A 14,533-nucleotide genomic window follows, 5' to 3' on the forward strand; every position below is an offset into this window, starting at 1 on the left:
TCTCTTCGCTCCTGTTTACATTATCGATCGGCAGGGTTGCTTTAGTTCCACCATACATCAACAACCCCCTCCTCCTCACCACAGTGTTACGGCTGCTGGCTCACATTACCCTGAAACACAGGGAGAGTGGGGTAGAAGGGGGAGAGATGCAAGGGAGATAGAAAGCTAGCGGAGCATGTTAGGAAAGGTGAGGAATTTATGTTTGAAGGAGGGGGTGTTATGGAGCATGTGTGAGTGTGCAGCATTAAAGACACAAAGTGGTTGAGTGTGTGTGTGTGTGTTATGTGTGCATATAGTATGCATAAAACACACACAACACCCTATGTGACTTGGTTTCACATTTTGCACATTAGAGGTGGAGGCTGGTGGGGGATCACAGTCCATCTCTCTTGGGCTGAGAGGTAGTAACTTCAGCCCAAGGGTGCACAGCAATGCTGCAGGGAGTGGAGCCAGAAGACAAAGCTCTTAATTCACAGGTAAGTCCAAGTCCTAACCCTTAACCATTTAATGAAATTTGGGTGATACAAATGGATGCCTCAGGGTTAGAATCTGGAACTATGGAATTTGTACACTACATGGCCAGAAGTATGCAGCTACTCAAATGCTCTATAATTGATATATTGCTTCAACACTTCACCAGAGCAATTTTCTACAGAATATTGGAACCTCGGTGCAAATTTACTCTCCATTCATCCTTAGGAGCAGCAAGGTCGTCCACTCGTGTTGAGTGATAAGGCCCAGCTTGCGAAGGAGTTAGACGGGGTTGAGGTAAGGTCTCTGTGCAGAAACAGGCCATGAGTGTCTGACATTCCTGTATATTTACTTAATTTGTCCTTTGAGACTTAAAAAACGACATTGAGCTCCCGCCATCATTTCCTGGCAATATACTGGGCCTCATCTACACCAACTCGTCCTTCACAGTTCTGCACCAGGTCAACCTCTGAGGTTTCTTTTGTCAGGGAAAGTTCATCTTAGCACAATTTTCAGAATTTAACGTTTAACACCTTCTGCTGATAAAAGTGCCTGTACTTTTCCACAAACTCGAGGAGCTCACCTGTTGTTTATCAGTGTGTATCACTCAAGCCTGTCTTCCAAGGTTTCTCTCCTATTTTAAGGATCAAGTTTGTTAGCTGTCAGATTATCTATGAGACATATACACAGCATGTATCCAGCATAAGGGCCTAAAAACAAACACACATGCAAATATAACCAAATTTAACCTTATATCAACTGGTCTGCAAGACACAGGCCTTGCCTTTTGCAAAGTTTGACTCTTAGCTAGAGAAAAATGAGCCAGTACATGCACTGCCCACACAAGGTCCACTAACTGCTGAAGTCTTTCCTGAGAAAGACATAAACTTGTCTTAAATTAACACTGAAGCAGACACGTTACATTTTCCACTTTAAGAACTTTTACAGCACCCTTCCAGACATACAACAATATAACTGACACATCCACATGCTCCATATGCAGCTTCAGATAGAGCTTAAATCAGTGCTGTTCCTGTAGCATCTTTCTGTTTCTGGCTGTGTTTGTTGATTAATGCGGGGGAAACTGCGATCAGACCTGCTCCTTCATGCTGATTTTGCACATGCATTATTTACTTTTTTGTTTGTTACTGTCTACCTAACAGCAGCTATCATCACAGTCGCATGCATACAGTGTAAAAAACATGCATGTAATGGCCCTAATGTATCATTCTGCTGGAGGTTACATATTTTTCCCAAACTGTCATTATGTGAACACCCTCACATGCTGAGCGTGTAACACGTTCATGATATGTAAAAACACATTCATCACGGCCTGCAGGAGAACATAATGGCTGTCATCACACTGTGGATGTGACATCCCGTTTTTTGCTGGATCATAAGGTCAGTCAGCCACACAGAGCATGGTAACAAAGGTGTTTCAGTCTGCAGAGAGCTTGAACAACAAGCTTTATTTTACCACAAAAAAGAATTCCATGCAATAATGGGAGCAAACTAATCTAATGTGCAGTGTTTTTCATTGGAGGTCCTATTTTATTTTTTGCCTTGGAACTATTTGAGGCAAATGTTTTCATACATCCAGCATGAACAAGTAACTGTTTTCCATTTAGTGCTGATGAATCTATTGGACACACACTGTGTTTATAGTGTATGAATATATTACACTGTATAATTCTGCATGTGCCTCTGCATGTTTGGATTATGGCATTAATACAAAGGCATACTTTAATGAATCAAATCAAAGCACAATATGAATAAAACTTATATTTTATTGCAATATCTTAATCTGTGAGGAAACTTGTAACAACAGTGATCAGATAAATGGAACGGCTTACAAAGTACTATACTGCAGTTCTCTGTGAATTTAATGGGATAGAACATGAAATACAAATAAGCATAAAAATTTAATTAATGTGGCATCTGAAACTATCAGAACACTCTTATTCTTTTATGTCAGTTGTTCTGCTCACACAGTGCTAATGTCCTCTGTGGTCTTATCTTGCAGTGCTTATCAGATCATCGATTGGAATACGATACTAAGAAGCTTCTTTCATCAGTCTGACCTAATTATAATATAAAAGCTTTGTTTTTGCTGAGCTGCTTTTATGAAACACAATGTTTTTCTTGTTTGATTACAGACCTGTCACACTCGATGATCATCTTGCTACATCGCTGAACAGAGGGAAATGGTACCGACAGGTAAACAAGCAAGAGAAGCAGTAAGAGAGGAGGAGAAAAGCAAAATAAATTTTACATGCATCTTGCAAATTCTGCCTGCAAAGGGACAGCAAGAGTGTGTGTGTGTGTGTGTGTGTGTGTGTGTGTGTGTGTGTGTGTGTGTGTGTGTGTGTGTGTGTGTGTGTGCCTCCTCTCTCTTATAGGTGGGCGTTACACTGGCATGAGCCTTAAGAGAACTTGACTGAGTGCCATCCGGTGACATCCGCCCCAGCTTTTCTGTTTTTGTCCACCATTTCGGCTTTTTGCTTATTGTCATTAGTCTTCCTTTTGGCTCCCGTTACTCCCCCTGTGGCCTCTCACCATTCTTACCTGGGAGGCCACGAGTCGCTGGTCCTGCTTTTCATACTCAACAACCATCCCGTCGCCCATCCCTTCCCCTCCTCTCGTCTTTTTCTCTCCTCTCTTCTCATACCTCCATCTGTCCCTCGCCTTTCATTATCTGCCTTTAAAGCAGGAGGCAGGAAAAAGGCTAGCTGGTCCTTTGTGTGTTCGGCCTCAGTTTGTGCTCAGCCAAGCGGACATGGCTCTTAAATCCAGGCCTGGGCTTTGGCACAATAGGAAGGCTCAGGTCTTGTAAAGGCCCTATGGTTCTCCATGTCTCTTTCCACCTTTCTATGAAATAGACAGGGGGCAGTTATTCTAAACAGGAGGACAAGAGTGGACGGAAAAGGGAGGAACAAGACGCAGAAGACTCAAAGAAACCGACATTTCCTTCATCGTGAGCAACGGCAAAAACGCTCTTTCTCCCTCTCACTCCTGCTCTGACACTCCCTTTCCCTGAGCCAAGCAACACAGGAGCTTTTTTTGATCCCTTTTTTTCTCCTTCAAGGCGAATGAATTAACTGAATGAATTAACACCAGGGCTGCTGCTGCTGTGATCATCATCACGCTCCTCCTCATCAGCAGCAGCAGTTTTGATGAAGCTTTTTAACACCTAGAAGGATCGCACTGCTGACGCCGAGGCAGGAAGAAGAAGAAATGTCGACAACCTTGTCAAACAAAGAAAAAACAGAGGAGAAAAAAAACCCAACTAGCAAGGTATCACAGTCTGTGTGCTACAGTCTTAGCCCAGAGCCTTGTCAAGTCTCCTGGTACTACTAAAGAAACCGTACTGCTGCTGATGATAGGAACAGTAGGAGGAGGTGAGATGGGGGGTAAAAGACAAAAGCTGGGAGAAGGATGGGAGTGAGAAATGGGAGAGAACGAACAACCAAATTTAGGCATGAAGAAAAGATATAAAAGGTGAAAAGGTATAAAAGTGAGGAAGACAATGAGAAGAAGAGGAGGATACAAGGTGTTTAAGCTGTTGATCACAACACACAGAGACACCATGTCTTCAAAGAAACAGAAAGAGACGGGAGAGAGCGACAGGGCGACAGGCGAAGCAAAGAGGTGGAGATCTTGGAAGACAGGAAGAGGGAGAGTTCAGGAGAGCGGCAGTGAGGATTTTAATTAGCAGTAATTGGCCACTGAGGGAACAGAAACTGGGAGAAAGGAGGGTAGAGAGGGGAGCGTATCAGCCAGTTTTGACAGAGTGATATCTCTCTTGCTTTGTGCCTCTCTATTTCCTTCAGCACTTCATCTATCTGGTCCTTTTCAGCTTCTTCTTGTTTTTTCACCTCCAACTGTGTAACTCCCACATTCCCCAAGCAGTCTCTTTCACTCTTTGCCAATTTCCCCTAAATACAAGATGCTGAAAATTTATAATATACAATATTTGGCACATGAGATAATTAAAGCAAAACGTGGAATAAACTGTGAGGCTTTGCACAGTTTAACAGGAAGCGTGCTGTTTATTAAGCTGAGAGGAAGAGACCATTAACATTTTTACTTTATCAATAATTATCAATGGTTGCCTGTGATGGTACAGTTTAGTGTCTTTCAGCTCCTTGTTTTGGTTTGGTCTTTATTTTATTTTTATCATTAAAGTAGCAACAACTGGAGGCAATGCCACCAAATCTACAGACACACTCAGAGGATCAGCAGTACTGATGTCATCATGCATTTATTACCATGTAGAATGACTTCCTGAATGTTAAATCAACACTCCTCTTTCAAAATTCATGCGCTCAAGTACAGTGCACACTGAACACAGTGTGACGCATGGATGTGCACTAACTAAAGTTTGAAAAACTCATCTTAATTTCTTCTTCAGGTGGTTGAGTATTTAAATGAATGCTAATGTTTTTCTGCACCAGCTGGAGGTGTAAATAAGCAACTGTTAGACACTGCTCACAACTTAACAGGTGACAATGCAGCTCAGCCTGCTTCTGTTTCTGTTAAGAAATAAGTAGTAGGAGGTCTCTAAAACTTCAGCTCCAGTTATTGGCTATGATGACACAATTTAAACACGACAGTTTCACCGAATTCGCAGCTTTTTAAAAAAAGTCAAAACTGCACTCCAACAACACTTTGCTGTGTTGTGATAGATATTAATGAATGTAGAAGGTAATGGTTCTGATGTGATTTTATGTATGTTGTGATTTTGCTGCTGTGCCAGACATAATATCTGTATTACACTCATGGCTAATTATACAGCTGCAGTCCGGCTCTGTATTAGTGTTCTATTGATGTTTATGTTGATCACCAGTGTCAGAACTAAAGCCCTCTCTGTGAGTCTCTGCTTTGACATCACTAAAGCAGAGCAGGGCTTTCACAGGATGTGATTGGTTCTGACCTCTAGACCCGCCCTCCTGCACCTTCGTTCCCCGTAGTGTTACCGCTCGGTGGTGTTCACCAGGGGAGCGGTGCTGGCTGGGGAACAGGTTAGCAGGGTTACATCTGTGTTTATCGGTACACAGGTGAGCTCTGGGGCCCTGGGTTGTCTGGACGACACCTTGGCCAACGCTCCCTTGTCTGGCAACCACTAAACACACACACACTAGCACAGGCTTACACATGTGCACAAGCTTCTTACAGCATCCACAGGGCTCACAAGTGAGCAACACATTTATTTTGTACACACACAAAACAAGCTGATGTTGTTCCACGGGTAATCACGTCCTCCTAATTACGAAGGCACAAAGCAGACAGTTTCTGATTTAACTGCCTTAAGTTTTGTGATTTAAAGCTGCGCCTGCTTAAAATTTTTCCAGCTGCCATTTGTCACCATCCTCAAATTGTATGCGACTCCTGCTAAACAGCAGCAGGCGTAGAGTGCCATGCGCTCCGGGTGTTGCTAGGTTACGATACTGGGATGTTGCTGGCTAAGTGGCTGTGGGATCATCGACGGACACTCTGCATGGAGGGCTGACAGCAGGTCCTCTGGACCATTTGGCAACTTGTGAGTCAGATGCTTTTGAAATCCCACATCTGGTGGCAAGCCCATACAAATCAAGATCAAAGTGTTGGCTTTGAGATTGGACCTGTCTCTCAACCTCCCTGCCTCTCTCCTGTCGAGTTTCATTTTCCTTTTTCGTTGTTTTCCACACAGCCGCTCTGCCATCACACAGTCCTCTGCCTGCTTTGTTTTCCCTGCTTTTCTTTCCCTCTGTTGTTGCTGTCTTGCCTCTCTCTCCCTCCTGCTGAGAGGTAATCAAGCCCTGTTGTGAGTGTTTAAGCATTGGAGCAGACGCTTGTTGAATTATTCTTGGGACTTAATATTTTGTCTGGGAGGAGAGAACCAGTCTCCACACCACATGCTGGGTAATGGCCACGCACACATGAATAAAGACTCTCGCGTGCGCACACACACACACACCCACACACAGTTAGTCAGTCGGTGAGTCAGAAAGATGTCAGTCACACAGATCTCACACTGACAGAGTTTCAGTTAAGATTGTGAGAGGAGCTGACAGACAGTCTTCACCATATACACTGATACTATACTGCACTGCACATTGCCTGATACATGGCACCACACTGTATGATCAGGTGCAGGAGAGAAATTACACATAAAGATGAGCAGCCGTGCACACACACACACACATGAACACACAAATTACCGCCAACATCCTCAAAGTTAAACAAGTGAACCAACAAAGGAGAGGAGTGTAAGAACTAATTCCCTCCTGTCTTCAGCTTCCCTCACATCTCCTCTCCCCCCCACGCTGCTTCGTTTATTTTTTCCACTCTCCTACTCTCTCCTTATCTATCTTTTCTGCTCTCCATTCTGCCTTGAGCTCTCCTTTATCAGTGCTTTTCTCTTTTTTTCCCTCCCCTTTCTTCTCTTCTCTGCCACTGCAAACTTAAACTCTCTGTGGAACCAGGAGCTGATATCACACAGTCTCAGTGTTGCTTTAATCTCGCTCTCTCTCACACACACAGACACTCATACAACACACACCTGGGTGGCCATTATAATGTACAAGCTTGGCAACTGCATTATTGGCATACCCATTAGTGTCATGATTCCTTCTAACTCCACAACCAATACTGACTCACGTGATGTCATCACTTGAGGCCGTTTATGAGATTTGGTGCAGCTCCCTCTGGAGCCACAAATGGATTTATTCAACTTTCTTTACATATGCAGTGGTATTCCCCCTGAGCTGCCAACAGACCTTTGATGTTTGTGATGAAAATCAGTGGAGAGTTTTTCTCTTATTAAGAGTCTAAAGCATGCCAAGTGATAGCTTTATCATTATTTGTCTTTTTTTGTCATGTTTTATATTAAGCATTCAGCGCTGGAGCACGTCTGAGCAGAGCAGATATAAATTAGTCAATTAAACCAGTAGTTCCTGATCAGGGTGCAGTCATGGTTTATTGGTGGGCACCAGCTGGAACCAGCAGGCAAACAAGCAAGCATCGAGGGCTCTGATGGGAAATCAGGTGTCGAAGAGGAAAAAGCAGCAAACTCTTAAAAGGTGCACCAGAGAGGTTGCAGCCTATTTATCCCGTTGTTCAGATGTGAGGTTGTTTTACATGTAACTCATCAACTGGTGCAGATTGCTCTGCAGCTCTGCTTCACATCTGAACCCATATGAAGCACAGCAGGCTACACAGACACTAAAAAACCGCTCTGATATAAAGCCAGAGCAAAGTAAACATGTTTGTCTTCTTAGCATAAAACTGGATGTACATGAGCTAAATGAATGATAAATATACAGTCATTTAGCTGTTGATAACATTCATCTGTTTGTGCTCTGGGTAATCCAGGCAAGTCTTTTGCTTTTGAATCACTGTAATTTTACACCTTCAACCTACTTAAATATTCAAATAAACCAATTTGAATTATTCACATATGCAAAAATATAAAGCTTGCAATCTGACAAGGAGACAAAGAAGACACAGACTCTCACAAATGACCTATTTTTCATTCAAATTAAACATACTTGCTGCTGTTCAGCTCTTTCTGATGCGCTCCTCACATTCATTATGTTTTACACTAGAGGAAACTTTTATTGTTTTTTTTTTTGGCTGTAACATCTATAAAAGTGTTTTCTTGTCATGTTGACTCTTCATTTTCATCACATTACGCACGCTGCAGTGGAGTACCACTCAATAATTGAGTGCCATTTACTTTGCTAAAAATGGAAGTCAGTGACATTATTACGCCGTTTGGACTGAAGAGAGAAACAGATCTACTTTACATCCTCTCCAAGGAATGGTCATTTTTACCAAAGCATTTCTTTGAAGCAGAATAAAATATTTCCCTTATTTAAACAGTGGGATTGCCTTGTGTTTTTTCTTGTACACTCAGCTCTCTCATTTTCAGCATCTCTCCACATCACATATACATTCCTGTACACACATTCACACCTGGAGGCGGGCCAGCAGAACCACACTGGAGTAGCTGGAAGTAACACAAATGCTCTGACACTTCATACTCACACTTTGCTGGGAGGCCGTAGCCGCAGGTGATCTTGGCCTCTCCGGTCTCACAGCCATGGAGCGAAGCACACTCCTTTTTCAGCAAGGGACCAGCAGTGCGGTGGATCGCTCCGTCCACTGAAAGGGAGACGACAGGAGATTTAGGGAGTTGGCCTACTTATGTGAATCCCCTGCAATCTGTCTACTTACAGGAGTCGAAATGTTTGAAGTCCAGCAGACACATTTACTGGAGTAAAAGCTTAGTGCTAAAAGGACCCGGATAATGTCAGCATTAGCAGTAACGCTTGAATTTCCCATCTTCTGCAGGTTTATAACTTTTCACCCCAAATCCTGCGTCTTTCTTGTAGCCAGTCAAAGCATCTGTCTCCCTCCCAGTCTATTTAATGGAATTTAGGGCTACTGCTTTAGTTAATTACTTGATTTAATGTGTTATTAAGGACTCAGCTGACTTTGACTTTTTGGTCAATTAGTCTTTATTAATTAAATTTTCATAAATCTACATAATATTCAGAAATGTGTATCTGTCTTTGATCCCCACCACATCTAAAGACCGTGACTGTGTTCATTTCCAGGAGGGCAATGATGCAGCAAAAGCAATTTTACAGCTGTGCCAATTACAGTTTCACTGAGAATCTCTGCAACCCTTGCAAGACACATTTCCTCAAAGTTAATATTAACACAGTCTTGATATGAACAGCTTTATTAAAAATAAGAAAGCAGATTTTAAATTTTACCAGATCAAAAATACAACTTTCAAACAGCACAATTATATAATACAATCATTTTTCCAAGTAAAATATAGGACTTAAAAACAGTATGATGCTGCCTGTGGTGTAAAGAAAACTAAATGTTTTCTGTGATTTGATTGGCTCATGGTGTAATGGTCAGCTAAAGACAGTAACAGAGACAGAAAGTAGTAACAGAGAAGTGCTGATGCCTCCACACTGTTTACTACAACTTACTAATTTGCAACAGCCAATTTATTTTGTAGTGTCGTTTAACAACATAAAGAGGAGCTTTTTATGTACTATGGGGTATTAAATGTCTATTAAAACAGAAGAAAGATGAAAGGCAATGAAGGGTCTAAAAACGTTTAAAAAAACATTAGACATTATGTATTTAAACAAGGAAGACTGTGTTCCAACAGTACCCACAGGACATGCTTTTATGCTTTTATCTTTAAAATGTTCATTGGCACCCTGTGTCAGTCGTGCTCCATATAAAACCTGCTTGACAATGTTGTCAAGTCTGATGCCATTATAATTGTGCTTTAACTACATAATCCTGGTTGTACTGCCGATCAGAAGACGACGTCCTGCAGACGAGGGTTTAAATACACAAAAACACTCTCACAGCAGATTCATGCAGGTTCATTCATAGGGATGGTACAGATTATCAGTCCCATCACTACTGGATGTGACTTTAAACAGTATTGTGGTCACACTTTGTGCTAGTTGCCAGCTAGTTACTCCATCTTGTCTTCTGTTTTTCTCTTTTTACGGCAGGTGGCAGCAAGCAATAGGGTGCATTGTGAATATTATGAGGCCTGTGCAGTATTGGATAATTATTGCAGCTGTCTGATGTTGCCGATGCTCTGCTGTAGTGGATTGCTTAATAATAATTAATAACTAACCTGATCAGGAGGCATTCTGTTTGCCTCCACACCATGCTTCAGTCAAGTCCTAGGCTTTGTGCTCCTACTGACTGGAGTCTGGTGTAAAAACACACATCTGTAGAGTCTGGGGTTGTTGCAGTACTCGAAGACATGTCAGCACTTGATGAAAATGGTACAATAACACCATCCATATGGCAAATCTCAGCATGCCGGCCAACAGTCCTCCTCTCTGTCTGACTGTAGACAGACCAGCTGTTACAGCAGTGTATTTCCCCAAACAGAGGAGCTTCAGGTGGGGGGTCTGGTGTTATCTGAATGATATTGTGTTAAGTTGGCATATCGCACGCGGAGCCGAGCTGTAGTGCGCTATGTCATGCTGTGTCATGTTGAACTGGGCCGCACTGTGAGCAAAGCACAGACGTGAGGGTGTGACAGGCGAGCTCTGAACACTGTCTACCTCCTCAGGGCGCACAGAAACAAGCTCAGATACATGTGTATGTGCATGGAATACTGTGTGTGTGCATTCTTGTCAAAGTAAGTGTGTTACTGTGCACACTGTCTTAATGTGCATGTGTCGTGTGTGTGACGAGTCCTTGAGGTTGACACACAAAGACACACTGTACACACCAACTTTGAAGCAGCCCAACTCTGAAATGGAGAACAAGTGTGATAAGACGGAGAGATGGAGAGGAGAAGGAGGAAGGAGGGAGGAAGGGATGGGAATAAGGGAGAGCAGCAGATGTAAAAATAGTCTGGAGGGAGATTAGGAAGCAAGGCAAGAAATCCAGATTCACAAGAAAAAGAAAGAAAACTGAGCTTAAACGTCAACCAACAATACCATTTATTTGATATGGGTCTATAAGTGAGTGCACAAACACACACACACACACACAAACTGGCCTTTTCCCCTGTCTTTACACATGAACTGCATTGCCTTGAGCTACAGCAATGCTTTTTGACCCGACCACTGCTCTGCTCTCAGTCTTACACACAATGGTACTGTAAGGCATGGTCATGAGCGCATCTGAAAACATACACAATAGCAACAACACACAGAAGCGCACACATATATCAAGATTAAATAACATGTGCCAGCATAGAATTTGGAGGACAGTTCATTTTGGGTTTAAGATCATGTGACTATCAAACATGTTCCTGAAACCTGATGGATTTCTAACCTCATATTTAAGATTACAGCCACACAACAGTGCTCTTATATCTGTGTCTCTCGGTCTCTGCTGCAAATGTCAGTTCGTTCTATTGTAAACAGCAAAATGTTATCTTTTTTGTATGAGTGCAGTGGATGCTAAGAAAACATTTACAGAGTATTTGCTGGTACACAGCTGAAGACATTCAGTAAAATAAGAGGCTGATGCATTGGCTTTGCAAACATTTACAGCCAGTGGTGACCATCCATAAACTGAGCTGCTGGTGCTAACAAAAGGTGAATCATTCTACTGCAGTTTTTAATGAAAGACACCAACCCAAGGGGAACTTTAGACTTCTTACAATGCAGAAAGTTTCACTGCTCATTAAGGCAGAGGTGTGTCTGTGATATGATCAGAGATATAAATTAAAAAGGACAAGCAAGACAATGATTTGCACAGAGCAAGATGGAAAACCAGGTTTGAAATGCTCAGCATCGCAAGTTTATGTGCACAATGCATCATAGTACTTGTAGGCATTGCAATAATGCTAATTCAGCTTCCTTTGTCAATAAGGCACCTGCTGTACTTTTTTCTTTTCATGCACCAACACAATATAGTTCCAACATTCAACCATCCTCGTAGAAATATGTGTTGCTATTACTGTAGCATACTTGATGATTTTTTATGACTTTACACTTCCTGTCCTTCGAGCTGTAAATAAGGTCATTTTGACTGCACACTCCTGCTGTATTTGCCTTTACATGAATCATGCTTTGTGCATTTAGCTGAGGGAGGCTTTCAGGTTCTCATGTGTAAGTCAGATCACTCCTTGACAAATGAGGATGAAGGATGAGACAGAATGAAGTGCTCCCTCTTGTTCTCGCTCTCTCTGGACACAGGCTGAACAGTTAATCCATACACCTATATAGCCGCTCTGTGAATTCTACCTCCTAAATGCCAAGAAGATATCCCTCTCACTGCATTTACAGAAGACAGACCATGCTAGTTTTCTTTCAGACTGTGGTAACTTCTGACTCTGTGGGAGCCGGTGTAATAGCCCAGCATGAGCGCTGCACGCTACTGAGTGGATTCAGACACTGCACTGTCACTTCAATGCAGCCAGAAATATGAAGAGGGAATTCACGAGCAGAGGGGGGTGCAAAAGAAAGATGTGTTTGAAGTGATGCTGCACTACTTCTTCAGTGTAGGCACATATGCAGGTGTATTAGTGCTCAATGATGGTCTGCAACAGAGAGCATCAATATTATCTATTACTCCTACTGAACAATATCAGTGGAGTCCATCTGGTCATGCTGAAAGAGGCATAATGACTAAATTAAAATCCATTTTTCTTCATGTAATATTTAACTTGGAGGAGAAGAAAACATAGGAAATGTTCTGCATCCATTTCTGCAATAACACATCGTACCATGGTGATTTTAGCCCCCACCTTCTGTAAAATTTTATATTTTATCTGTTTGTGTCTGTAATTTGCTTGTAACTTGTGGTTTTATGGCTCTAAACAAGCTGTCAGGAGGTCACTGCATATTGGAATATCTTTATTATTGTGGATCAGTTCCCATATGGAGGAACACCCCAGAACTTTTTCACATGTGCCATAAGCAGACCTCCCTAAATATGAACAATTTTCACATAGTTTTAGACATTTATATATGTTTTATGAATTTTATAAATAAGAAGCTCATCCTAAATTATCCTTTTTCTTCTGCACAATGCTACTCTATACCCCCAACTTACTCCACCTTCATCTGTCTCTTCACCTTTACCACTATAATCCCAAAATGGGATTATTACCATAAACACCACAATTTAAATACACGGTAAATACAATAGTGAAATGGGACTTAAGATGTTTCTCAGTATCAGTATGTGGTTGCATGCTAAGTAGAGTCTGAGTCTAGAATGGCTCTGTCACCTAATTCACACTAATGTACACTAAAAAATTTTACTTTACTTATTTAATTGTGGAATTGGTAACCTGCAGTGGTGTGCATTGCTGTGGACAGCATGGCTATTAAGGTATTTATTAAATAGAGCCTCTTTGTGATCTACCAGTTGCCATGGACTGCATAATGTGCTTATTTGTATGATTCTACTATTTTCACTGCAAATCACTGTCCCTATGGAGCTAATAAAGTCAAACTCACAGCAGCTCAGTATACAACACTGTGTATCATATTGATGTAGCACTCATTTAGATAGTGAGACAGGGGAGCCCTTACCAAATTAGCATCAGTATAGTCTCAAAGGATACTTGTTGTTTATACTCCACTGACTCTGTCGAAATGCAAATAGGGTACCTGAACTACTCAAAAATCAGCCATAATTGGCTGCACCTAATGCCACCAATAGACAGCAACATATTAATGAATTAGTCATGAATTTAATTCACATTACTAGACCCTAAAAAATCTCTCAAGAAGTGTCAAACTCATTTCCATATTTTTAAAAAACGACATTCATTATTTAGCCTTCATTATCATACAAAATATCACATCAACGTTTTCTGCCACTGAAGCTTGGAGAATGAGAGACTGGGGCGGACAAACAAAAACTATGGAGAGACATGCACACACAGACAGGAGATTGAAGAGCACAGTTGGACAATGAGAAATGGGTTTGGAAGGGGATCAAGTGTAAAAAAAAAAGTGTGTAGGTGAGAAGAGTGGGTGCAGCTGAAAGCAAAAGAGGGGAGATGAATGTTAGGCGGCCATTCAGAGAGGAGAATGGATTAAAAGGATGCAATGCATGGATGGACACAGGAAGGGGGTAGGAATGAGTGTTTTGGCTTCTTTACACCACTACCAACCAGCTAAGCAGGCGTCTGACCATTTTAGGTGTTATCATGTCTCCCTCACAGGCTCTGTATTGACTGACTCTGGGGGAGAGCAGGAGGGATGGAGGGGGAGGCAGGGGGACTGCGAGGTGATAATTGGCGATATGCTTACCTGGCGAGGCGCCTGCAACCCCCAGCAGGGCACACAAACAAACACACACACACCTGCCTTCAATATTATATGCCAGGACAAGCTTTACCTCCTGCACACCCCAACCGCAGACACACACACAGATTGACATTAGAGTAAAACCAATCCTGATGTCTCTCCTATGGAATACTAATGTAGCTGCCCTTGCCAGCTGACCTCTTATAGGCCAAACAGGCTGTCTGTCAAACTAATGGGGCGGAACGCTGGCATATTGCTTTCCCACAATCCCTCAGCAGAGCTGGGACACTCATTTACTTCAGTCA

The 14,533-nt window shown here is 42.2% G+C and overlaps 1 protein-coding gene across 3 annotated transcripts in view; it reads right to left on the reverse strand.

Annotated features, from left to right (window-relative positions):
• Nucleotides 1-14,533, reverse strand: part of macrod1 (mono-ADP ribosylhydrolase 1) — a 94,186-nt gene that overhangs the window by 20,159 nt on the left and 59,494 nt on the right. For all 3 annotated transcript variants that reach the window (XM_028415655.1, XM_028415656.1, XM_028415657.1), the window contains exon 5: nucleotides 8,500-8,616. In XM_028415655.1, the coding sequence (XP_028271456.1) occupies nucleotides 8,500-8,616 (117 nt within the window). The remainder of the gene's footprint in view (nucleotides 1-8,499; nucleotides 8,617-14,533) is intronic.

This window comes from Parambassis ranga, chromosome 10, assembly GCF_900634625.1.
Source record: "Parambassis ranga chromosome 10, fParRan2.1, whole genome shotgun sequence".
In the NCBI taxonomy this organism is placed as follows: domain Eukaryota; kingdom Metazoa; phylum Chordata; class Actinopteri; family Ambassidae; genus Parambassis; species Parambassis ranga.